Genomic DNA, 26,079 nt, shown 5'->3' with positions numbered 1-26,079 from the left:
TTTAAGGGCTAAGAATCGAAAATAAGCTGAATATTTTCTTTCAGAAATTCATGAAGAAGCGCGTGGCATACAGTTTATCCGGTAGTTTTGAAACACCCTGTATATATATTTTTTAATGAAGGTTTATGCGTTATATGCATTACTGTAACTCACTACTAGATGGCTAGACGGCAGATCAGCTTCTACATCGTTCACCCGACCGCCATGAAGATTCGTTTATTTACATGGTTTTTAATGAAAAAAATGTTTGCGCCATCCACGTTGTTGTAACTTGCAGCTGCAGTGACAATTAGCTTATACACCCTTCAACCAGTTGTCATAACAAATAATTGCTGGGATTGTGATTAGTTTTAGGTGATTCATTAAATTCTGAAAATTAATTCCATCGAAATAACTGAACACGCAACTATTAGCCAGTGGAACTGCTGAAATATCTGAAGACCGACACTAACGACTGGCAACAGAACGAATCAGAGTCTCCACTTCAAGAGTTCAGAAACATCAGAAAAGGGAGGTGCATAATTTAACAGCTTCTGAGTTTAAGCTTCCACTTTATGAGCTGCCGAAACATCTGAACAACATGGTTTACGAATTACATTTCAAGGAATGTACCGCAATTCTCGAAGAGTAAGACACACGACATGAAGCCGAACGATAACGACAGGCTCGGTCAAGATTAAGAATCAATATCCTAATAAAACAGTATTCAATTACAATGAAGGCTACGATTACCAAATGCATCGAAATGCCCTAGTTGATCTAATGGCTGACTTGTGCTTATATTATATTATCGTGCTTTGAAGTTTCAGTAAGAAACGCTTGGTATGTCTTGCTTCACTGGCAAGATCAATTTTGCACCAGTGAGTGACCTGATAGAGCCACTTCTTACTAATATCTGGAGCTAGTCAAGAATCACTTTTTACAGTGTATTCGGAAGTAAAATGCATACTTTTAAATGGCATCGTTTGAAACGCCGAATATTGTAAAATATGATTATTTTGCACTCACATTCAAAGTGAAAATACTAGCGTATCATCAGATTGGTTCACTTCTTCCAGTACCTGAAGAAAGTTTTAAGCTTTTCAAATATACATAGGCACAGCAACGTCTGCTGATTTCAGCTAGCATACTTTATAAGTCTTAATTTATTTAAAGTAGTGTATATTTTACCTTATGGTGGACAGGTCGAATATAAAACAAATTTGTAAACATTTTGTATGGTTTTGCGTCCGTCTGTCTGCTTATCTGTCACACACGATTTACGCGGAAACGCAGAGACATCCGAAAGGACGGCCAATTTTTTTTTCACAAAATATAGGTCGGCCATATGTGATATCAAACAAAAGGGCTCAAGTAGTACTTTTCGAAAACTATCGTGAAAAAAGACAGTGCGTAGAAAATGCGGTACATAGGGAACACACGAAATCTTTATACCCGAAGCGTCGCGCTTCCGACATTGAGACTTGTTTTTATTGTAAGGTTTCGTGTAAAAAAAAAATCTTATTAAAATCGGTTTTCTGACTGTCTATCTGTCTATCCATCTGTTTGTTTGTCACATGCCATTTCTCAGAAACTCGTGGTAGAAAGGTGGAAACTCACATATATGCAGCAAGAAGAATCGTTCTACGTTGTGTTCAAAGAGGTTCATGCAAAACTGGCGTGTATATTTTTTTACTAAATATAGTCATGTGGAACTGGCCTCAGTTCTGACATTTGATGCAAAATGGGCGAGAGGGGATTGAAAAATTTTCTTCACGGACTCATTCTTAGAAGCATTATCTTGAACCTACTACTACAGAGAAATCTGAAAAAACTAATAAAGGTGCCACTACACGGTGTCTAGGCTCCAAAATACCCTTCATACCGACCTGTTCTCAAATAGATTTAATTAATTACTGTAATTCATAAGCTCATCCTAGAATCATACAATTTTCTAATAGTATAGGATATAATTTAAAGTATGATTCTACCAAGTTTGCGTTATTACTAAGCCAGTTATAATAGGTCAAACCTAATGGTTAGTCAGCACTCAGGTCAAGGAACATTTAAAAGCAGCTGAGCTAATAAAGCAGGGCAGAAAAATACATATCAATTCTGCAGTCGCACAGCATATTGTAGAACATGACCATACAATTGACAAGGTAACGATACTCAAAGAGGTCAAATGCAACAAATTGGACCCCTACGAGGGTTCCTTTATTCGAAAAGAGCCTCAGAAGCACCAACTGAATACAGATATGGATAACTCGCATTCATGTCTGTATTCTCCGCTACTATACAGGGGATATATAAATTAAGTTACAGTTAAGGCGTAGTCACTAAGAAAATTAATGATGTCTATAATATCTATAAACACAGTTAAGTAACTGGGTACCCCAATCGGCGCCCAAATTTCAATTGGTTGTGTTGAATACATTTTGCACATCACTGCGCAATACTTGCTAATACTACCCTTTTCATACACCTCATTTTCAATGCCAGTAACAAGTTTGACGGGGTGGGTCATTGATTTGGCTCCACGGAAGCCGAATTGTCGGATCGCAAACAGGTGAGGCATCCAGTTTAAACCTGAATATGTACTGGCGATATACTCCATGCCTCGAAAAAAAGTGGGACTCCTTGATAGCAGAGATGAACCTTTCATTCCACCACTCTTTCCCGAGCGGTCCCGACGCTCTTACGATCCACTTATGCACCACCACGGCTTCCTCCAGTACCCGAAAACTTAGAACATCGGTGTACATGATGTTTTACAGCAGTGAGCACAGTACGGAGCCCTATGGGACACCCACGGAGACTACGTACTCCGTCAGTCCGTCATCGAGGATGGACGATTCTGTAGCCTACACAATGACGAAATCTATGAGCGATACCATGATCGTCCGGTTGTGGATAAAATCCGGCTGAATAGGTTACGGTGGGCGGGTCACTTAATCCGTTTGGATCAGAATGATCCCACCCGGAAAGTCTATAAGGGCTATATCTATGGTAGAATAAGTAGACGAAGCAGACCCTGCCTAAGATGGAGCGATGGCGTAGGCCAGGACGCCAGACAGCTTTTAGGGATATCGAATTGGTGGACCTCGGCGCAAAATCAGGATGTCTGGAGTTCCTTATTAAGGCCGGCCTAGACCGGATACCGGTTGTCGCGCCGTTGATGATGATGGCCACGAATTGCATCTTCATCCAAACCAGTAACGAATTTGATGACATCAATGATTGATCTGGCTTTGTGGAAACCATACTGTCGACCTGAGAGGCCTGCTTCTCAACAACCTGCAGTAATCTACTGTAGATTATTCGTTCTAGTATTTTCTCCACAGTGTACAAGAAGCACACTCTATATTTACAGAGAGAACGCAAACACTCTCCTTTGCCTCGTTCCCTAGTTCAAGTACACACAGTGAACAAGTATGAAAAGTGAAAAGCAGCGACCTGAAGTGAAATAAATTCGTCAGCCTCGATCGTCTTCCTGCGAAACTTGCGTGCAGACCCTGCAGTATCTGAGAAACGCTACTTCTAGTCGTAAATCTTGGGAACCTGAAATCTTTATAAGCAAGCGGTAAAGAGGGATGGTACTTAAAATTAAGGCTCTGAATACGATAATTGAAGGTGTATTTGAGAGTTTCCTACCATCGAATAAATAACGATAAAAATAGACTTGGAATGTGTCAAGCTTGATCGACAGAGAGCAGACTGGTTTCCGCTCTGAATTCTATAGTGTGTTAAGTTTAAATCATCGATTTCGAAAAGTTTGTCAACAGGAACTGTAACTAGAATATTCTATGTAGAAGGAGCATTTCATAGAAAATAATAGCTGCTACTCGAGCAAAATTTGACGGCGACCATTGCCACATGTTGCATCCAAGTAAAGTCTCGGTGCATTTCAAAGTCGAAAGCAGAGTCCACCAGACTTACTTCCGTGGTTGACCATTACATGGACACGATTGACCCCGGGATTCACGCTTATTTCCGATAGGCCTTCCATCTAACTTTCTGCCTGTAACGCTGGAACTCACGCTGAAGCAGCTTAAGAAAGCAAGTTTTCTGTGAATCGTTTCCAAGCAGCGTTATCACATCCCGAAAGTCAATACGTATCCTGATACGATAGCCCTTATTTAAGGCATGGATAACATTTGCATAGTAGAAGAAATTCGAAACCTATTAGTTCCTACCAACATATTTCTATCACTTCTTGCCGCCTTTTAGGGCAAGCAGATAATTTTCTTCATCTCACACACAGGGTAGTCACTGTAGTAAAAACACAATGAATAATCTGAGTGTAATTATGCGGTGTTTCCAACGATTAATTATTTGAAATAACAAAAAACCTGTTGTTTCTTTTCGCTGGTGTAGATATTTATTCTTGCAAAATTCGATATTTCGGGAACCACTTGTTCCCTTCATCAGTGCTAACAAGTCGGACTTGTGGTTCCCGAAATATCGGTATTTGCAAGAATAAATATCTACACCAGCGAAAAAGAAACAACAGGTTTTTTTTTATTATTTCAAACAATGAATGAGCAAGGACCCACCTACTCAGTGATACGCCCGAATGTTACATGGCCATTCACGCTACAAGTAACTCGTCCCTCTTACTTTCTCCAACGGAGTGAGATCCCCTTTGGTGTAGATGCCTTTTTTGTAAAACTTGCCTTCGCACGGTGAACTTTTTTTTGTAATCATTTTTTTTCACTTGGGATAAGAGCCCAGTTAACTCAAACTTTCACATTTGGCCCATACTTAAATGTTTGTTCACGTACACTAAACTTTACTGGCTATGCCCCGGGAAAACTAGCATCTCACAATCTGTACCAAATCGACATGGTTCTATTTCGATAAACCCATACAAATGTTTATTGGTGTGCATTGATGTTATTACAAATGTTGGATTCTTAATATTTACAAAAAAAGTCATGCAATTAAAACGTAAACATAATCTTTAGGCTTACCCTTTTAAGTAAATATCACTCATTTTCTTCCCAAAAATGTTCTTCTCATCTAGAATAACGCCAGATGTGTTCAAGATTATTGCTCTCAACTCATACTTCCTTGCTGGTATCGGGGTTATATCCAGGGGTGGCGGTACATTATCTTTTTCATAAATTTCTACCCATAATTGAAGCTTTCCCTTGAACAGGCGAAATTAATTTTGAAGTCATTCACCACGAGTTTCGTATCGAATTTCTCTCAGCTTACCTGCTCGATTCCAGGCCGGTTGGTTCGGTACAACGACCGAGTTTCAACGTGCTCTGGTACAAGTTTGTAACCGATTTCTGGGATTTCATCAAGTTTTTTTAAAACTGAAAGGCAAAGCCGATTTTCGAGTTTTTCATCTGGAAAAAATGACATATGACATTATCTGAAGTGGATTTATTTGTCCAAATTTAGATTCTATTTCTCAATGAAAGATGTTAGAAACGCATTCACTCGGAAGAATTATTGATCGGATTTAAACAGAAGGCATAAATTGCACAGTCAACAATTTTCACCTCTCGATATCTTTGATGTATCAGAGAAAACTTTTCCAGCAAAATAAAGTTTGTCTTCTTTAATTTCTGGTGGATCTAAATCGTATTTTGCAGCGACTTCATGCAATATATTCCGGGGGGACTTCAAATCACGCCAAACGTTGTATCCACTTCTAATAACGATAGATTGCAATATTGAATTCAAGTTGAAAGTATGTGAGAAATAAAGAACTCACTCTGAATATTCATTAGAAATCCCAATCGCAGCGCGATGTTTCGACCTTAAGCGGTCTTCTAAGTCAATATTTGTGCATCCAATTAAATCATCGAATAAATCCCGATCATACAGAGATATATGCAATATGTGCTCCCTGGAACGGTAAATTTATATTATTGGATTAAGAGGGGATATGCATGAGCATTTGCTTCCAGCCTTTTATGTGAATCCGCTATCTAATTTCCATTACCTTCCCCCTAGTATCGTTTCCAAAAGAAATCCATAGGGTGATAGCCTAGTGGTAGTGGTTCCTCACATATTATACACTGAAAATACCCTGAATACGAATCATTGTATTATTCGCGGGTGAAATTGCAACCCAGTCTGGAATATTTGGTTCCCTTTCTGTCTTTAGCATCCACTTCATTCTTGTGCACATTTGGCACTTTGCCTAAGCGGACACATTGCTGTTAAATGATCTAACGCGACTAAATGTATTCGGCTAAACACGGAAGGGTCAACAGATAGATAAATTAAAGAATGACTTTACTTTTGATTCTGTAGTATTCGACAAGTCTCCGAAAAGTTTTTTAATAGGGGACACTTTACACGCGCGGTTGTTCTTTAATTCCCCATTAGTAAAAATAGGAAAACTATAAGTAATTTAGGAATAGAGCAGGGATAAAATAATATGTGAAAATAAAGCAAGTTTTGAAAGTGGAAACGCGGGTGTTCGTAATAAGTTCAAGACTCGGAAGTTCACAGTGGAGCAACGACGTAAGTGGTAGTATTAAATATATTAGCTTTTCCTTTTCAGGACGGAACGAGAGCAACCACGGCCATCAAAGTAAAATCCAGGACCTAGTGTGCGAGCTTGGCCAATGCCCAAGCAGATAAGCTCCTGGACGAAGCCGTCTAGGATATCGCCGAAACAGCAGTCTTGTTTTGCTTTTGGGATTCAAGTATACAATTTCTGGGCGGTGGAACGATCACCGAAGGAACTCCGCCATGTTATTTATATACCATCCTGGTGCCATGCCCAGATAAAGAACGGGAGTTTGAGGCCACGTACTTTGGGAAGGGGGTAAATAAAGTGACAGGTCCCCGACAAGCCGATCAAGAAAACGCATTCAATCTTGTTAAAGACAAAATGAAAGCCACTATTGATTGCCATTTTCGACCCTAGATAGGAGTACTTATCAACGGTTACAAAATTGTAATCCCCTATCTTTATTGTTTTTATTTGACCAGTGCGATTTGATGCTGTCGTCTCTATGTTATTTAGTGCCGACATTGTCACCTTAAATGTTGTCATGCAATGGTGATCCCGATCTAAACAAGCCAACGCCCCTACCAAATGGGACAAAGAAGAAAATTTACAGAAGTTCCGCCGAGAAGCCCATCGCATTACTTGTATATAAAAGCCAGTGCGGGTTAAGCGTTTTTCTATACTTGACATAGTTAAGGACATCATTGGAAAGTTAAATAAAGGTTTAGCGTATTAAGTTTGCTGCACACTTGCCATATTATTGAACTCTGCAGTCAAACATGTTATTCGCTACATTACTGTTTAATTTGAACTGAATATGATTTAATTCAACTTTAAACCCTCAGCTAATACGTTTCCAGTTTGTTCCGGTAATTAGATTCCTGTGTGATACATAATACTGGCGGAAAATTGGATATCGTGGATAATGAGTTGGGACTAATACTGATGACATTGTTAATGAACAGCAAGTCCATGAATAGAGATATTTTTTTTAAGTGTAACTGGGAGAAGATACGAGTTGGTGGAAAACATAATAACTAACGACCAAAATCAGGATATTTATTCAGATAACAAACTGTTTTGATGGGACTAATAAATGTGATATCCGGTTTACCAAGTGTTTAGAGTACCAAGCTGTTGAAGAGGGTTGCAGTTCAAGTATCACTGATGGCAGAATCATTTTTATTGGGACTAAATGTCGGATATCAGCCCAATCAGCTGTGAACGAGTATTCAAGGAAATAATTTGGCGGGCTACTATGGTCGGCAGATTTGCAACAGTTGAACTGTCTTCGCTCAACTAATACTCACCTGGGAATAATTCCTTCAATTTGAAAGACTTTCCCAAAAACAGGATTTGTTTGATTCGGGATGTAGTTTGCTCGATCGCTTATTACTTTATCACCAAATTGCAATTTCACATATGAATCAGATTCACTGTATCTATCCATAGATCTTATCCGTAATCCTTGCACTATATAAACGCGAACTACAACTTCCATATCGACAAGAAGTGAGCATATTTCCTGGAATCTCACGTTTCGAGCATTCTTCAAAAGTTTTTCATTTGGACCTACATTTTGCGATTGTGATTTACATTTCTTTACTTCAATATGACATTTTATGCTGGCATAAGATTCTTCTTTGGGTGGCCCATTTCTTTTATGCTGGATGCCTCGGATGAGTGGAACCGGCTCCGCCCAATCTTGCAGAAAATTGAATTCTATTTGATTTTCTAATTCAGATCCATAGATTACCAGATGATGTTTCGTCACATCTATCGCATTATCATCGCCGTGCTGAAAAAAGAAGCCAAATCAGTGATACATATTTATGTAAATGTTATCATTGTGATTTTGTGTAAAATCTAGAAATGCGATAAGATCAACATCATTAAGTTGAAATTGTTCGACGCCAGCTTTTTCTCTGTAATACTATCTAGGAGCAGCATTTACTTTCTTTTTTACTGCGGGGCTACATTGAATAAATCTCCAACGAAGAAATATGTCGGCGCAAAGACATACTTTTTGCGAGTTTATTTATCCATTACATTACATTCCAAGGGAGAGGTAACTCAAGCCGGCGAACCAAAAACAATAAAGAACTAGCCAGGATATCGGAATATGATTCACCCTTTTGTGTTTTTGCCTATAAGGAATTTTATGTTCACGGCTTCATTTGTAAGTAGCTAAAAATTCTTTTCAGTATTTTCAAATTCCAGACAATTTCGCAGAACGAGAATTGCGTCACTTTATGGTGGGTGCATTTTGGATCCCAGCTTCCCTATTTTTGAACTAATGTTAAGCCCTGAATTTCAAGTATTACTCGAGCCTTTTCCCATGACCATATTCTGAGGAAAAAACTTTCCACCACCCTTTTGCGTATACGGGGAGCCCCCTTAAACTCAAAACAAAAACTTGTCACTTGCTGGTGCCGAAAATAAAATCGTAAGCTCGACGCCACAGATATGAAAATTTATGCATTTATTTCTCAGACCATTCCCCTTTGTGTGATATTAACATTCTATGTCATGAAGTAAATTTACGCGAATCAGGCAGGTTTGGCCTATTTTTTAGACTTTGATAATAATAATAAAATATCTAGGAAACTCCCTAATGTACCGTGCCCTATCTGAAGCAGAATTTTATACATGGAAGAATTTAACCGAGATTTTCAGTAAAATGTATTAATATACGCACATTTTTGAGGTCTTGATGGGATATAGCAGCGTGTTTATTTTTTCAGATTTTCAAGTTGGATAATTTTTAAGGATACAATTTAAGTGCATTCTTTCCAGCTCCCTATTCTCTGCCTCATGACCATTGTCGCAACTAAAATCTATTCCAATGTATGGGTAGCCCCCTAAACTTCCACTGAAAATGGTGTCTTTCACTATATACAGGGTGTCCGAAAAGTCAACAATAATACTTAAAGGACTGGTAGAGCAACTCACAAACATCCAGAAATCCGTTAAAATCGCCCGCAAATAGCAACATTTGATTAAAAATTTAAAACTTTTAATAACAAATCTGTTTTAAACTGAAGTATGATATTTTTTATTTTCCATCCTTGAACTCTGAACTTTTGGGTATTATGGTTGGACGCGCTGTATAAAGGTGATCCCAGTTCCACTATTCTCATCGAAATTATTATCGATATGTCTAGCCGTTTCCAAATAAATTGCATGTGACACACGAAATTTTGTTTTCTGCGAAACTTTAAAAACTTGGAAACAGTTTCGCTCAATTTGTCCGGTTCTTCATGAAGTGTATGTGGACTTATGGGAGTTGGAGTTTCTTCTATTTGCACATATGTCATGTTTGTAAATGAATATAAGTGAGTAACCAACATCTGGTAGCAACCTTCAGTCACGTTACTCCCAAGGCAGAGGCGAAGCAACGTTTGATCAGTACCTTCTGTCCTGAGCTCTACTTTTTTGTCAATATCGTGTAAAAGTTATGAAAGGAAGTTTTGTGCATGGTTTAAGAACTGTCATTAGATGAATTCGTGGTAATATTTCGTGATCTATTTGTCCTGAAATAACTATTGGTAACAGTCGTCACAGTAAACTACCTTCAAAATATCACTTTTCTGGAAGCTTAAAAGGAACCCGAAATTAAAGAACAAACTGTGCCTAGTTACTGCGACAGACCAACCAAACAACGCGTTCGGTGTAATGGCAAAAATGATTATGCCATTTAAATGCTAGGGCGCCCATCTCAGTCGGCGCGACCCCGGGCTTGTTGAGAAATGTGCAAGGACTTTGATACATGGATGGCATCAAAACGTAAACAAATTAGTCCGAGCTAAACAATTTGTACCCAGACTGATAAGACGGAGGATTTCACAAGAGACCTTCGACCTCGATGGAGTGGTCCCCAAGACTACGACTCCGAACACGAACACGACAAAAATGGGTCTACTTTGGTGGAACTCTGGTGTCGAAATTGCCATCTCTGACGCCATTAACGCCGAAGGAGGATGATAACTTTTGGCAACTATTCGACATAAAGACCTATACCATATCTGCCGACGACCTTGTCTTTGCAGGTGATCTTAATAATAACAATAAGGGTGGCGAACGAATTGTGGACTTTGCCGAACATCTCAATCCTGTACTTCTTAATACAAGGTTTATTATCTCTTTGGGAACAGTAAAAGGAACACCGATTATATTCACATAAGACGCCGCCATTTTCTTACCGCCACTGACACTAAAGTCATTCTCTATGAGACCATCGTACCTCGACATCGGCCATCGATGACTGTCCTGCAAAGTAAGCTGGCATTAGTACAACACATTTCCGGCGCATATTAAATGGAGGCAATTTCGTCAGATAACTAGAGAAATAATCTCACTTACGCTAAAAATGTTAAAAGTACGATCCATAAAACGGTTTACGCAACCCTTCTTATCACCAAGCCTGGTAAACAGCTCATCAACCGATATGTTTTGAGTGACGATATTTAAAATTGAGGTCCGTGAAAAGAACCGCGTCAATCATAAGTTCCTTATCGATAAAATGTCGACCAACTGTCAAATTTACAAAAATACCAATCGAGAAGTAAAGTCTTGACCTACGCCATCGCTCCATCTCAGGCAGGGACTGCCTCGTCTTCTTTTTCTACCTAAGATATTGTCCTTATAGACTTTTCGGGCTGCATCATCCTCATCCATATGGATTAAGTGACCCTCAACCCCCACCGTAACCTACTGAGCCGGATTTTTTCCACAACCTGATGGTCATGGTATCGCTAATAGATTTAGTCGTTATGTAGGCTATGGAATCTTCCATCCTCATGTAGAGGGCCAAAAATTCTTCGGAGAATCTTCTCTCGAACGCGGCCAAGAGTTCGCAATTTTTCTTGCTAAGAATCCAAGTCTCCGAGGAATACATGAGACTGGCAAGATCATTGTCTTATACAGTAACAGCTTTGACCCTATGGTGAGACGTTTCGAGCGGAACAGTTCTTGTAAGCTGAAATAAGCTGTTGGCGGCCAACAACTGTGCGCAGATTTCATCATCGTAGCTGTTGTCGGTTGTGATTTTCGACCCTAGATAGGAGAAATTATCAACGGTCTCAAAGTTGTAGTCTCCTATCTTTATTCTTCCCGTTTGACCAATGCGGTTTCATGTTGTTGGTTGATTAATTTTTGGTGCTGACGTTGCCACCATATATTTTGTTTTGCCTTCATTGATGTTGAACCCAAGATCTCGCGCCGCTAGTTCGATCTGTATGAAGGCAGTTTGTACATCTCGGGTCGTTCTTCCCATGATGTCGATATCGTCAGCATAAGCCAGTAGTTGGGTGGACATAAAGAGGATCATACCAATTATGTTTTTCACCTCGTTATAAAAAACAAAGTTTCCGTTCCTAAGATCATACGATCTTCTTTATTTCCGAATCAGAACTAACTACTAACATGTAGGATCTTAACTATTTATACTATATCTACGCAGGCCAAATATTATTCTTTTCTTATGAAGAACAAGTCATAAAATTGATTTCTACGCAGGTCCAACTCTTATTCAACCATCTGCGATGCAGATGTCATAATATCTAATACTCGTACATTCCCATCACGTGGTACACAAATGTTACACTGGGTCAGAGTGCATCTTGTAATCATGCGTTACACAGATGTTACATTGTTTGACGCGCAGGTCAAAGTACAAAGATATCTTATCTTAGAACTATGGTACAAGCAATATAAATAACATATGCTTGTACTGTAGATTTTCTTAAACAAATATTATTGTTGTACTATAATTACCCCTCCCCTTAAACGGATTCGTCCCGAATCTTCTGATAACTTTCGGCGATATTGCGTACGATCCTTTCTACCTCTGTCTCCATGTTGAAGTTCGTTGTGACTGGACTTGTATTCGGCTGTTTGTGATGGCATTTTAGATAAATTACTAGGATACAACCCACAATTGCTAATATCGTCACCATTATATACCATACCCTGCTTGTTGATCTTGCTTCCGAATTGAATTTGTCGATCTTGTGCAAGTTACGCAGGTGAACTTGGTGCAGGTAGGGTAATGTTACCGAAACCGAATGTTCTGTGAGGTTTAACTTCTGATTACCTTCGGATATTGTGACGTCATTTATTATGATTGTATTATCATCCACTCTCGAGAGAGGAGCAATATGATACGACGATGTAGTTTTGCATATAGCGGCCACAGTAGATCTACTATAGGCAGTACCCTTACAAAAATGACCCCACTTGCAAATGTGCTTGCAGAAGCTTATCTGTACACATCAGAGACGCTAAACAAGGAAAAGGCATAATCTTCGTCAAATCGTATTGGTAAGAGAGAGATCGGTGAGCTTTTGCTATTCTGGTACTACGGCGTGCTCACCCATATAGCAAAAAGTTGTTTCACGTCTTCACTTATACATAAGCAAAAACTTGCCAATCTCACCAATACATTGGCAAGTCCGGGCGGTATGTCAAACACAGCTGATCGGGTTTTCGGTACATCTCGCTCATGCTAAAGGGCAAAACAATTTGAAATCGTGTGTACCCGCACTGATTTCCCCCCTTGAGAGGCAAGGGGGAGTGAGGTAGCTGTCTAGTATCTAACTGTGATAGCGGCGTTACTGTTGAAAATCATGGTGAGGCATTTGTCGAAGCGATCAATTCTGCAAGTTGGCATTCCACTTCCTTCTCGGCAGTTGTTCAAAGGATGTGTTTCTTTTTTGCATTCTGCGACGTGCTTATTGGTTAAATCTATTATTGACAGATATTTCTTACGTTTGGTACTTTAATCATATACTTAAACACTTTGTTACTTATATATATTTCTACATGTGATGAAGAAATTAAGTCGCTAATTGTTATTGGTAATTCTTCTTTTTTTTAAAATTGTGAGGACTTCTTCGTCCGTTAGAATAACAGGATTAATAACATTTAGTTGGGCTAAAGCAACCGAGTAGACAGCATTTGTCAGCAAAGATATCGCTCTTTGGTTTCTATGATAATTGAGGCTATTTCAAATAGGTCTGGAAATTTCATTCGCGTCGGTTTCCATAGACTCTTTTTGTTCGGATACTGCAAACATGTTTCTGAGATCGGTTATATCCGCCATAATTTGTTCAAAATCGGTTAGGTTAATGTTATGCGTCAGATATATGTAGTCTTCATAGATCCCCACGTCCCCATTTCGTATTGGTATGTGATTTGAAGATGTATAGTCGAAAATTTTACAGTGGACGGTGGCGGCTAGTGTTAACCTGATAAAATGAAATTAACGGATGTTATCCTTGTGCACCTCCTTACCATCTACTAGTACTACAGTACCTAGATCCTTTTGCACTACTTTTCTATCATACTTGTTCGATAGTTTATTCCCGCGACGCTTATTCGTTTTTACATAAATTGTTTGACCCTCTCTGAAAACTCTACTAAATCGATTTCGATTCAGGTTTTTGTTTTGCATTATTTGCGCATTTTTTAATAATTCCTGAGTATTCAATTTACTCGAATCGGAAATTCCCCAAAGTATGTCGATTGGCCTTTTTTTCGTTACAGAATGAACTGAGCCATTATACTTTATTACAGCTAGTTGAACTATTTCCTTTAGATCTGTGAGTTGCATTTCCTTTTTAATTAATCTTGATATCTCACTTAGGGTTGAATGGAATCTCTCGACTTGTCCATTGCTTGTGCTGTGCATAGCGGGGACTTTGTGATGGGACATTCCGAAATGGTCTCTTATAAGAGATTGAATGGTACTAGAGCAGAATGACGGTTCATTATCCGTCACTAGAATTGTCGGATTTTTAAAGTGTCCTATTATTTTAATAATCGGTACTTTCAGATCTACTATAGAACGAGAGTCAATTTGTTCTACTAGAGCAAATTTTGAAAACTTGTCCACACATGTTAGGAAATATTGGTTCTGTGTGATATATATATCCATATGCAATATATCACCAGGATGTGTGGGAATTGGTGTGGAATGCAGTATTTGCCTTTTGCGATATCTTTCATACTTTGACTCTGCGCAAATTCTACAGTTGGCTGTGAATTTTTTTAAATCCTTGCGCAGGCTCGGGAAAAAATATGCGTCGAGAATTTGTGCATAATTTTCTTTGTATGAGCGATGTGTTCTGTTATGTTCCGATGCAATCGTTTCGAGCTGGTCTTTTTCATTCATCAGGTCCAGGACTAGTTTTTCGGTATGCCTAAAACGAGCTGAAGGGAAGCGTTGTACAATTTCATTTTGTACTTTCCCTAAAATTTCAAGAGGACAATGCACACCATTTACTACCTTGGTATCAATTACCTTTTACAATTTCATGCAAAGGATTTCCAAATCAGGAAATTCAATTTCATGACGCAGGTAACCGTTAAATAGGCGAATTGTTCTTAATTTTACTCTGTCCCCAATCGTAAGAATAATTTGATTCTTGAAACAATTTATAGGGGTCATCACCGATCTTATGACTTGAGACGACGAAATCTCACTATTTGTGCAGCTTTCCCCAGACTTGTTTCCTGTAAGGTTTTGAATAAATTGACGGGAGAGTGCATCTGCCACAAAATTTTCTGATCCAGGCTTATAATGAATTACCGGTGCAAACTCTTCAATAAAGCTTTTCCAACGTTTAAGCTTTGTATTCGGGTTTCGATCAGATATCGAAAATGATAGTGGTTGATGATCTGTGTATATATGAAGGTTAGTAACCCCATAAAGGTAATTTCTCAGAGACTGTAATGCCCATACGATAGCGAGCATTTCTCGTTCGTTGGTTGCATAATTCTGCTCTGTACTGCTAAGTGTTCGTGACACAAATGTAATAGGTTGTTTATTTTGGGACAACACGGCACCGATCGCCACTGATGAAGCATCTGTTGTAAGCTCGAAAGGCTTGTTGAAATCTGGAAAACGCAGAGTTACTTCTTCAGATACTAAAATTTGTTTTAACTTTTCGAATGCTTCCTTAGCGTCTTTCGATAAAGTAATTTTCTTTCTTTCTGATTTCCTAGAACTCACATTACCATTTTCTCCCCTCAAAATTTGGGTCAAAGGTTTTGCTATTCTTGCGTAATCGCGTATGAATCGTCGGTAGTATCCCGATAATCCTAAAAAGGATCTGAGAGCTTTGATGGAAGATGGCTCTTGAAAGTTTAGAATAGCGCTAACTTTATCATCGGCTATTTTGAGTCCATTTTCAGATACGATAAACCCCAAAAAATCCAATTCCGATTTGAAAAATTTACATTTATCTAACGAAATGCGCATGTTTGCATTAAGTAGCTTCTTTACCACAATTTGTAGGTCCTTGAGATGACTCTCAACATTACGGGAAAAGATGATAACATCATCTATATAGACATAACAACGAACGCCTATGTCATCGCGCAATATATCGTCGATCGCTCTCTGAAAAATGCTTGGAGCGTTTTTGAGCCCGAATGGCAAACGGCAGTATTCATATTTGCCATTGTTCACTGAAAAGGCAGTTTTTTTTCGATCATCTTCGGCTAAAAGAATCTGATGGAACCCAGACTTCATATCAATAGTGGAATAATATTTTGAATTGCCTAGATTTGACAATATGACGGACGTTTCGGGAATGGGATATCTGTTGGAAGTAGTCTTTCCATTAAGCTTGCGAAAATCTATCACTAGACGAAGTTTTGGGTTACCGTGTTCATCTACACCTTTTTTATTCACCACCCATATGGGATTATTATAGGGTGAAGAACTTTTTCTTATTATTCCATCACGCAACATGGCTTCTATTTCTGAGTTAACAAACTTAGTTGCCGTCATCTGGTATGGATAACTTCTAGAGTAAATGGGTTCATCAGTAGTAGTCTTAATTGTAGCAACTACATTAGTATTGTACGGTAATGCCTCATTTGGATCCGCGAATACTTTTTTATTTTCATTCATAATCACTTTAAATTGTTGTAACCCTTCTTTAGGAATAGAATTATAATCGATATTCTGAAGAACGTTAATTTGATAACTAGTATCAATAGTAAGCTTTTGGTTTCCATCTCTATAGTGAAGATTGCTATTAGAAGAGTCAACAATTCCATTGATTTTTTTCAGAAAATAATAACCAATTATTCCGTCCATATCGTGGGTGATGGGAAGTACATAAAAATCAGCAATTTCGCCAAAAATACTTATTTGACATTTTGTTTTAATGGCAGTTTCACCATGTATAGAATGAACACTGAAAGCATTTTTAACCCTTGATACACCAACTAAAAATGGAAGATCTTTGATATAATTCTTGTCGGCTCCTGTGTCTAAAAGGAGTTTAATTTTATGTCCATTCAATAGAGTATGCTCGATATAGGGAAGATATGATCCTGATTCTAAAATTCGAATGCTATTGTTGGTTTTCGGTTTTCCCACCGTAAACGTATTCAGTTGGTGTTTTCTTGAAAAGTTATTTTTCGAAGAGTGTGATTGGAAATTGTTGTTTCTTCTGGAGTTCTGACTAAATCTAGATGAAGATGGATCCACATCCATCGGTTCAGGTTGATCCTGATCTTTATTTTCTTGTTCTTTACGAACCACTTTATAATGTAGGCTTCTATTGGTACTATATTCGACATTGGAATTGGAATTTGCGAAAGCTGTTGCAAAATTATACCTCTGTCTATTAGACTCTAACTCCTGAGCCAAAGCTAACGCAGATGGTAAATCCTTTGGTTGACTAGCAAACAGAATGTCGCCAATAGGTCGTTTAAGCCCAGAAATGAATATGCGTAAAGCATCGTTTCTGTACTTTTGGTTCAGAGATTTTAATACTTCGCTATCATCTCCATATTGCATAATAGCTTTATTAGTAATTGAGGTCAACTGTTTTTCGACTGCATCGAAAAATTGTGTAATGGATAGGCGGCCTTGCCTAAGGGTAGACAGTTCCTGTTCCAACAAGTATAATGGTCTTTTGTCGGAATACGTGTGGTCAAGTCGAGCGAGAATGGCTTCAAAATTTAGTGGAGTGCTAAATGACGATAAGACCATATCGGCTGACCCAGTTACCTTGTTGCGAATTATAGCAACAGCCTGGTAATATATTTCAGACCCAAGATATCCTTCGTATGGCTTAATCGCAGCCTTTGCTGACTGTCGCCAAGATGGATATCTTTCCATGGCACCATTGAAATCAGGCATTGATTTCAGTAAATCGAGCCTTAAGTTGCAATCCATTTTTTTCGAAATACTGATTTCTTCGTATTTTTGGACGGACGGGCCTGACTGCCTTAATTCACTTAGCGAAGCTTGAAACTCCTGCCTAAGCTGAGTGGCTATAGTGTCAATAGCTACACTACTTTCAACAGACGGACCTGGCTGTGACCTTAGCTCCATTAAGGAAGCGTGAAACTCCTGCCTTAACTGATTAGCTTGTGGCGCGGCAGGATCTGCAGCATTCGAAATTTATTTCGGATGTTGCGGATGCGGGCGGGTAGATGGCGCTGAACTCCGAAACTCTCCACTCACTCGTTTTCTGAACGCACCAGGGGAGTGGAGAACCAGCGGTAAAAAAATGCCGTTGGTTGGGACAGTAAGGACCGCATGGAAATAAGTCGGTCTCTTCTGTTTCAACCAACGGCATTTTTTTACCGCTGGTTCTCCACTCCCCTGGTGCGTTCAGAAAACGAGTGAGTGGAGAGTTTCGGAGTTCAGCGCCATCTACCCGTCCGCATCCGCAACATCCGAAATAAATTTCGAATGCTGCAGATCCTGCCGCGCCACATCTCGAATGCTGCAGATCCTGCCGCGCCACAAGCTACCGAAGGGGTAATCCTCTCTACCATCTCGGCAATAGCTTCGGCAGACAACGACAGTTTTAAACGATCCTGAAGTCTTCACTCGGTCAATTTGCCCAATAAATATAACACTATATCACTGTTATCTCCAAAAAAATACACTGATCTTATGTCTAGTTATACAATATTTAGAATACCTACATATACCAAATAAACATTGTCCGTCTTCGCTGCCTTCTGGTTCCTTCTACGCTACTGTAAAGCTGCAACTCTCGTCCTTAAGCCCTTTTCGCTGCTGCTATCGTCTTGTCGTACACTTTAACGCTGCTATCGTCTCGTCGTACACTTTATCGTTGTTATCGTCTCGTCATACACTTTATCGCTACTATCGTCTCGTTGTACACTTTATCGTTGCTATCGTCTCGTCGTACACTTTATCGCTACTATCGTCTCGTTGTACACTTTATCGCTACTATCGTCTCGTTGTACACTTTATCGTTGCTATCGTCCCGTCGTACACTTTATCGCTGCTACTTTTTATCCCCCAGAACCATGGGTTTTATACACGTTGGGCGCCAATTATGTTTTTCACCTCGTTATAAAAAACAAAGTTTCCGTTCCTAAGATCATACGATCTTCTTTATTTCCGAATCAGAACTAACTACTAACATGTAGGATCTTAACTATTTATACTATATCTACGCAGGCCAAATATTATTCTTTTCTTATGAAGAACAAGTCATAAAATTGATTTCTACGCAGGTCCAACTCTTATTCAACCATCTGCGATGCAGATGTCATAATATCTAATACTCGTACATTCCCATCACGTGGTACACAAATGTTACACTGGGTCAGAGTGCATCTTGTAATCATGCGTTACACAGATGTTACATTGTTTGACGCGCAGGTCAAAGTACAAAGATATCTTATCTTAGAACTATGGTACAAGCAATATAAATAACATATGCTTGTACTGTAGATTTTCTTAAACAAATATTATTGTTGTACTATAATTTACCTCTTGCATTTACCTCAGCATCAGAGATCACTTTCTCCAGGGTCGGGTTAAAGTGGACGCATGACAGGGCATCCCCTGGTCTTAGACCATTGTTGATGTTGAATGGTCTCGAGAGTGATCCTGCTGCTTTTATCTGGCTTCGCACATTGGTCAGGGTGAGCTTAGTCAGTCTTATCAATTTTGTTGGGATACCGAATTCTTTAATGACCGTGTACAGTTTTACCCTAGTTATGCTATCATGCGTGGCTGAATCGGAAGCAGGGTGTGACTGACTATCAATTTTTAAGTGGGCATGGAAGTTTTCAGTCTTACCTACACAAGATTGGAAAGGCGCGATCTCCGGATTGTGTGTTTTGCAATGGAGTTGTGGACGACGCCCACCACACTTTTTTCTTGTGGAAAGTAGGATGGGGTTCGTCAGCAGCTCTATTTAAACACAGGGGATCCCTCTCCAGACAACATTGTCGAAGAGATGCTTAGGAGTGCTGACAGGTAGAGCCGTGTTGCCCATTACGTTCGGGCCCTTCTCATTGCTAAAAAGATAGAGCTCCACTGGTGGAGGAGCCGGATGGCAGGGGATTCCTTGAACTGACAGTTAGTTCCCTTTCTCCTCTCCCCTCCCGTTGGTGAAAGGAATTCCCTGATTTGAAAGCTCCGCAAGGCGGGAGAGTTCTAGGACTAGCCCGAAGTAATGTGAGAAACGGTTCCAGGCTCGCTTTAGTCCGACCACGTACCGATCCGGGAGTCCAACACTATGTGCGTAAATACATTCACCTACCATACCCAAAAAAAATGCTATAATAGGCGGTTTTAAAGTCGGTGCAATTGATGTCCACACTCCAACAGTTTTTCCATCGCTTACCGCACAGAGAAAATCTGATCTGTTCCCGATTTGTCTCGGCAGAATGAGCATCGAGGTGTGTAAGGCTTCATCTTGCTGACTTGTTGGTAAAACATCCACGCCTGGTACTTTTCGAGTTCACAGACTTGTTGGTTCTCCCAGGTTTCCTTTTTCCGTCTGTGAAGTCGCTTCTCTGCTCGACGGAGTTCGTGATAAGTCTCTGCGCGTGCCCGCCTCCTTTGGGAATGCAACGTTACTCGGTATGCAGAATTCTTCCATTCCGTCGCTAGCTTAAATTTATCGTCAAACCAGCCGTTCCGACTCTTTTTGCGACTGGAGTCAAGTATGTTTGTGGGCGTATTTATAATAAGGTGATTGTGAAGATCATTTGTTGATGTTTCATCTCCAGGATCTTTGTTGACTGCGGTTATTGCGGCATCCATTTCCTTCCTATGGGTGTTGCGGAGGGCTGTGTTGCTGATGGCTGTAGTGTTAACTCTCACCTGATTGTCAAAAGGCGATTTTGGGTGGTGTTTTTATTCGAGCTCGGAGCACCATGCCAATGAGATAGTAATCCGAGTCTGGCATTCATCAAGACTGAGAGGTGACGGCGTTCGATCAGCATGTGGTCAATTTGAAAGGCCCACGATTATTTGTGAACCGCTTCCCGCGCAAACCAGGCAATTCCAACTACCATTTCGTGTGACACTGCTAATTGGATAATCCGCAGTCTGTTACCATTGGTATTTTGATGTAAGCTATGGGAACCAACGTATCGCCTGAATACGGGCCCCTTCCCTACTTGGCTGTTAAAATCTCCAAGTATGATTTTGATATCATACCTAGAACACACTTCGAGGGTTCATTCTACTGCCTCCTAGAAGGTACCCTTCTCCGACTCTGCAGTCTGCTCTGTAGGGGCGTGAACGTTTATGAGGTTTATATTTCTAAACTTGCCTCGCAAGCGCAGATTGCATAGCCGTTCGCTTATGTTTTCAAAACCGATAACAGCAGGTTTCACCTTTTGGCTGACTAAGAAACCTACTCCGAGCATACGGTCTACTGGATGGCCGCTATAATATATGGTGTAGCGACTCTTCTCCAGGAAGCTGGTCCCTGTCCAACGCATCTCCTGCAATGCTGTTACATTGTTGATTTGTCATTGTAAAATCGATTCAGTCTGAGGCTCCTGCTGTGGCTTCGTAACAAGTTTTTTCCGTGTACATCGTTCAAAAAACCATGAACCAGGCCGAATTTATTAAGAACTGCGGAGCTACTGGAACAATACGCGCTGCCCAATAATTCGTATAGAAACACCGTGAGAAGCATCACGCTTTTTACATTACATTTCTGGATTTATGTAAAATGTTAGACCGTATGTCACGCCAACTTATCTAGTATGCTCTGTGAAAACACTGCCAGAGAAATTCGTCCGTTGGGACAAATGGCCCTATCGTTATTAGAAGAGTAAAGTTTAAAGTATGGCAGACCAACTCTACTTTGTATCTCTGTCTCTATTCATAAAGGTAACGCCCTCTCACCATTCCTCTTTGTTCCTTTTAAGAACACTATCATAAGGAACATCCAAAATCCAGAGCCTTGAAACTGAATCTGAACAAAACAAATGAACGACTGACTTTAATGAAGCATGTACGCTCAGTGTAAGCGGCAGCAAGTTACCCAGAACAGAGAAATTTAAATATTTTGGTTCAATGATAACGGTCTTCAGTCAAGTGCAAACCAAATTGCTTTACTGATCACTGCAAGTTGGATGAAGTGGCATTCACCAAGTAAAGTTCTTTGTTATCGACCCATCAAAGAACGTATCAAACCTAAAATTGGCCGCACTGTTATCCGTCTTGTTACCCTCTATGGTTCCGAGAGCTGGCAGACAATCGGAGACAATAAACGGCGCCGTAATCAAGACAGACTTGTTGCATTGTGATGTAACACGTAAAGATCACATTTGAAATGAGAATATCCGCGATAGAGATAGGGTTGTACCTATCGTGGAAACATTCAGAAAGAGCTGTCTTCGATTGCATGGACATGTAATTTGCGTTGATGAGCACTCACTCGTTGGTCAGAACATCATAATCGGTAGGAAACGACCAAAAGGTTGACGGAAACAACGATATCTTTATACGCTCGATGGTGATTTGAGATCCTATTGACTCCTTCCACATCAGAATTATGACGAGGAAAACCGGCGCAATCGACCAAGACGAGTGGGCCCCGCTAACGAAAGGGGCAAGATTTAATAAGAAGACTTATAAAGCAGTGAATAAAATTGAAGAAGATGAAAAACTTGTGGAGGAAAAAAACATTAGAGTAGAAGACTCGAAATAAAAAGTCGAAGAAAACAAAGTAATAAATAATAATGTCCTGGACGCAATGTCAAAAAGAACAATAAGTGCATGGAAGTATAATAATAAATAAGACAGTCAATCAAGGAGAGTGAAAAGATTGAAAGCAAACATTATTAAGACTCGGACTGGAATAATGACTAAAGGTAATGGACGGGGAAATGAACTCACTGAGTAATACAGCTTGAGGCCTTGTAATTTTGCTTAAGAGGGTCTTCCCCTGTGAAGGCCTTGAAGAACTGGATAAAAGCACAAATATGAATTTTTCATCATTTATTTAGTAATATCTTGAGCATGTGTAGTAATTTTGCAGCTCGATAGCATAGTTCATGATTGAATTACACTTAACTTATACACCCATCTCCAAAGGAAGCTGTTTTTCTACTGCACCGCTAGAGGACGCTCCGACCAGGAAAAAATGTCAACGGCATTTTAAAGCGCGGACTTAACCACAGTCCGCAAGCTAGGATTATGAAAAAATATTAAAAGCTACAGTTTTGGTGCCTTGTTAAACTTTTGTTTGTAAATTTTGGTGATTTTTCAAGACTTCTTTAATGAATAAAAAAACTACCAAATGAATCGCAATTATTCTAGTTTGCGGTTGGTAGAAATACATTCTGAATAAGTGGTGAAAATTTCAAAGAATTCCGGTGAATAGATTTTGGGCAAATTTTGAACATGCAGTTTCGAGGAAAACGCATTTAAAATGCAGAATGCGATTTTTAACCATAAAATCCTTAAGTGACCATTAATCTCCTACACCTAGTCCATAAACCTTAGGTTTCTTCAAGAAACACAGTAAAGCTTTGGCTTCAATTTTTATGACTTTAACGAAGTCATTTGAAAGTCATTCGGACCGATAAATATGCGCTTTATTGCGGCGATCGACATAAACCTGGTATGTGACGTTTTACCTGTTTAACACTGTAATTCCTGAACGACTCCGAATATCAAAACATCACAGGGAGCATATATTCTACACTATATGTAGATACAATTGATGCCAAAAAAATCGATTCCTCGAATCCGACACACATGGTCCCCTTAAAAAGCAGAATATTATCGCATGTTAATGGGTCTCCAAAATGAAAAGGAGCACCGGAAGTGAAATTGTAAAACGCAAGACAATATTGGTTGGAAAAGGTTTTCCACAAAAATTTAGAAAGGACTACCACAAAGTGTCTGCACCAATAGCAAGGCATGCTTCGTTCAGATTCTACTAATAATATCAGGTAAAGAAAACCACATGGTTAAACATTATGACGGGAAGGCAACAAGTCTATAAGTGGGCCTGAACGATAGGAGATCGAATATCGCTAGCATGCATATGAGCTAAATAAAAGTATTTATGGACTTATGGCGGTCGTCTTGCAGGTCCTTTTTCAGGTATCCAACCTCTAAATAGGCCAAAAAATTGATGGAAATTCTGGATTCCTTTGAAAGTCATTGCGTAATTTTTGAGAAATTTCAAAATGATAAAAGTCTGTTTCGGGATAACGTAGCCAACGCAGCACTAACTAGATGGTAGATGATCACAAAGCTGTAATACTTCCGCAGTTGGGAGGACAAAGATGTTTCAAGGTCGCTGGAGCGGTCATTAAAAAATACATTTGTAAGGACTAAGTCCATGTCAGGAATTAGTTAATTTATTCCCAAAAGCAAGTGAGCTATCTGAATATAGAATGACAGTTACACAAGACACTAATTGGAGCTTTACATCACCAAGAGTGCAGGTGGAAAGAAATAAATGAACCCGGGATATATAAAAGCTAGATCTGGCGGCCAGCTAGTAACACGAAGCTTAATCAGTTCAATAGAAGTCCGACACAACCCCAGAAAATATTTTATGAGTCTAGGTCGGACGTGGGAGCGTTTCTGGTCTATTAAACAGATATCGTTATGAGAAGAATATCATTCTTGACAGTGACTACATTCGGGGAAATTTTACACTCCGTTTTGCGCCTAAGGAGACCTCCCTTAAACCTAGCATAATATGATGCCATTCACCGAATTCGTGGGAGCCCACAGTCCCAATATCTTCAATTAGTATCACAGATTGCGAACTGGCAGATAGTAAACTTTTCCTAAAGTTCTAGTTCTGTTTTTTATCAAAGCCACAAAAAGCTTTCAACTGTAAGCTCTCGGCATATTTTGTGCAATTCAATAGAATTAAATCGTGGAAATATATAGATTTTTTAAATTATGGTTTACCTCTACTGAGTTATAGAATTTCGTCCACCAGCTAAATTCCCTTTCTTCTTTCGGGGATGCTTCAATTGTAGGATCTTTTCTTTGCCCTTTCAATTTTGCCAGCAGAGAAGGAATGATTTGCCATTTAGTGGAAAGTACGTTTTCCGGCTTTCGAGCCTTAGACAGCAAAGGAGTCGTTTCTGCATGAGTCTCAGAATAGAAAGAAGTTTCCATTTCAAGGTGGGTGGCCCTTGAACTATCGTCATCATCTTCGAAGGTCACCGTTTTATTAGAGGAGCACGAAACTTCTTCATTCATCAAATATCTGTGAGCATTAGAAAGCATTGCAGCACCTATGGTGAACTCCTGATTGCCTTTCGTGATCTGAATATGTGTCATGATAACTGGTGGCCAATATTCTTGTTGTTCGGGAAGGTGCTGCCACGGTTTTTAACAAATAATATTACATCAATTAATATAGCTGCATACAGAACCTTTCCACTCTTTGGGAACACTTAAGGATAAATTCCGTAAATTATGTTTCAGATATTACTTACCACAATTCCAGTGGAGTAAAAATCTGTGAAATTGATGCTTTGACCATTTCTAGGAGCTGAAGGACCACTAACTAAAGATAAATCTGCAAAGAACAGTTTCATTCGGAAGGCACCCATCGGTGCTTTATAATACGATTTTCGAAAGTTTCGGAAACCAATGAAGATTACCTCCACCCTGCGATAAACTCAGTTTATGATTTAAAATTTCAAGTGCGGATCATACTAAATAATAATAAAATCGGGCTCTTACCTGAATTTCTTATTAACTGGGCAGATCTCGGCAGGCAATTTGGTTAGAACTTCGATGTTAGAATCGTGAAAGTCATCTTTCTCTTCTATGAGTTCTCCCGAAATCAGTACCTCGGCCGTAACAGCCCCATCGGCAGATATTGGAATCCATTTCAAAGGCGGCGGGAACATATTGGTTAAAGCCTTCAACTTTTGCAGAACCATTTTCTTCTTAACCATTTCGCCCGCAGTTTGAATGCTTGCGTTCCTTTCATAAAGCACCTGCAATTGATCATCACTATTTCTTCCTCGCACACACAACCGAAGCACTCCGCATCCTAAATAATCTGGATTCCCTTTGCCGTCTAGACAAAACAACTCTATCGCTACGAGGATAGGATTTTCCATATACAATTTGCATCTTCCCGGCAAAACGGCGTGATCCAAAGTGATAACTTGATTCCAAACTGGGGATAAGGATTGGCATACGCTTTTCGTCACTTGCGAGTACTCTAAAAATGTGATACGAGCTTGAGCATTACATTCTCCAGTCAGTTTTTCGTTTCCCGGACGAATTTTTGCTTGATGAATGTAGACTCGGGTAGAGAACGTAGTTTCTTCAGAAGAAGCGAAAAACATCGGTTCCTTGAAATTCCAGCCTG

At 39.5% G+C, this 26,079-nt stretch overlaps 1 protein-coding gene across 1 annotated transcript in view; it reads right to left on the bottom strand.

The window, feature by feature from the left end:
• Nucleotides 1-25,769, bottom strand: part of LOC119648152 (fer-1-like protein 6) — a 38,203-nt gene extending 12,434 nt beyond the window's left edge. The window contains exons 1-8 of the mRNA XM_038049723.1: nucleotides 25,440-25,769; nucleotides 25,190-25,364; nucleotides 24,654-25,070; nucleotides 7,768-8,255; nucleotides 5,708-5,842; nucleotides 5,493-5,644; nucleotides 5,200-5,336; nucleotides 4,953-5,131 (exon numbers count right to left, since the gene is read on the bottom strand). Coding sequence (XP_037905651.1) covers nucleotides 4,953-5,131; nucleotides 5,200-5,336; nucleotides 5,493-5,644; nucleotides 5,708-5,842; nucleotides 7,768-8,255; nucleotides 24,654-25,070; nucleotides 25,190-25,364; nucleotides 25,440-25,657 — 1,901 coding nt within the window. The 5' untranslated portion in view covers nucleotides 25,658-25,769. The remainder of the gene's footprint in view (nucleotides 1-4,952; nucleotides 5,132-5,199; nucleotides 5,337-5,492; nucleotides 5,645-5,707; nucleotides 5,843-7,767; nucleotides 8,256-24,653; nucleotides 25,071-25,189; nucleotides 25,365-25,439) is intronic.
• Nucleotides 25,770-26,079: the final 310 nt, after the last annotated feature.

Source organism: Hermetia illucens, chromosome 2 (genome assembly GCF_905115235.1).
Source record: "Hermetia illucens chromosome 2, iHerIll2.2.curated.20191125, whole genome shotgun sequence".
Lineage (NCBI taxonomy): Eukaryota > Metazoa > Arthropoda > Insecta > Diptera > Stratiomyidae > Hermetia > Hermetia illucens.
This window is presented reverse-complemented; position numbering and strand designations above follow the sequence as displayed.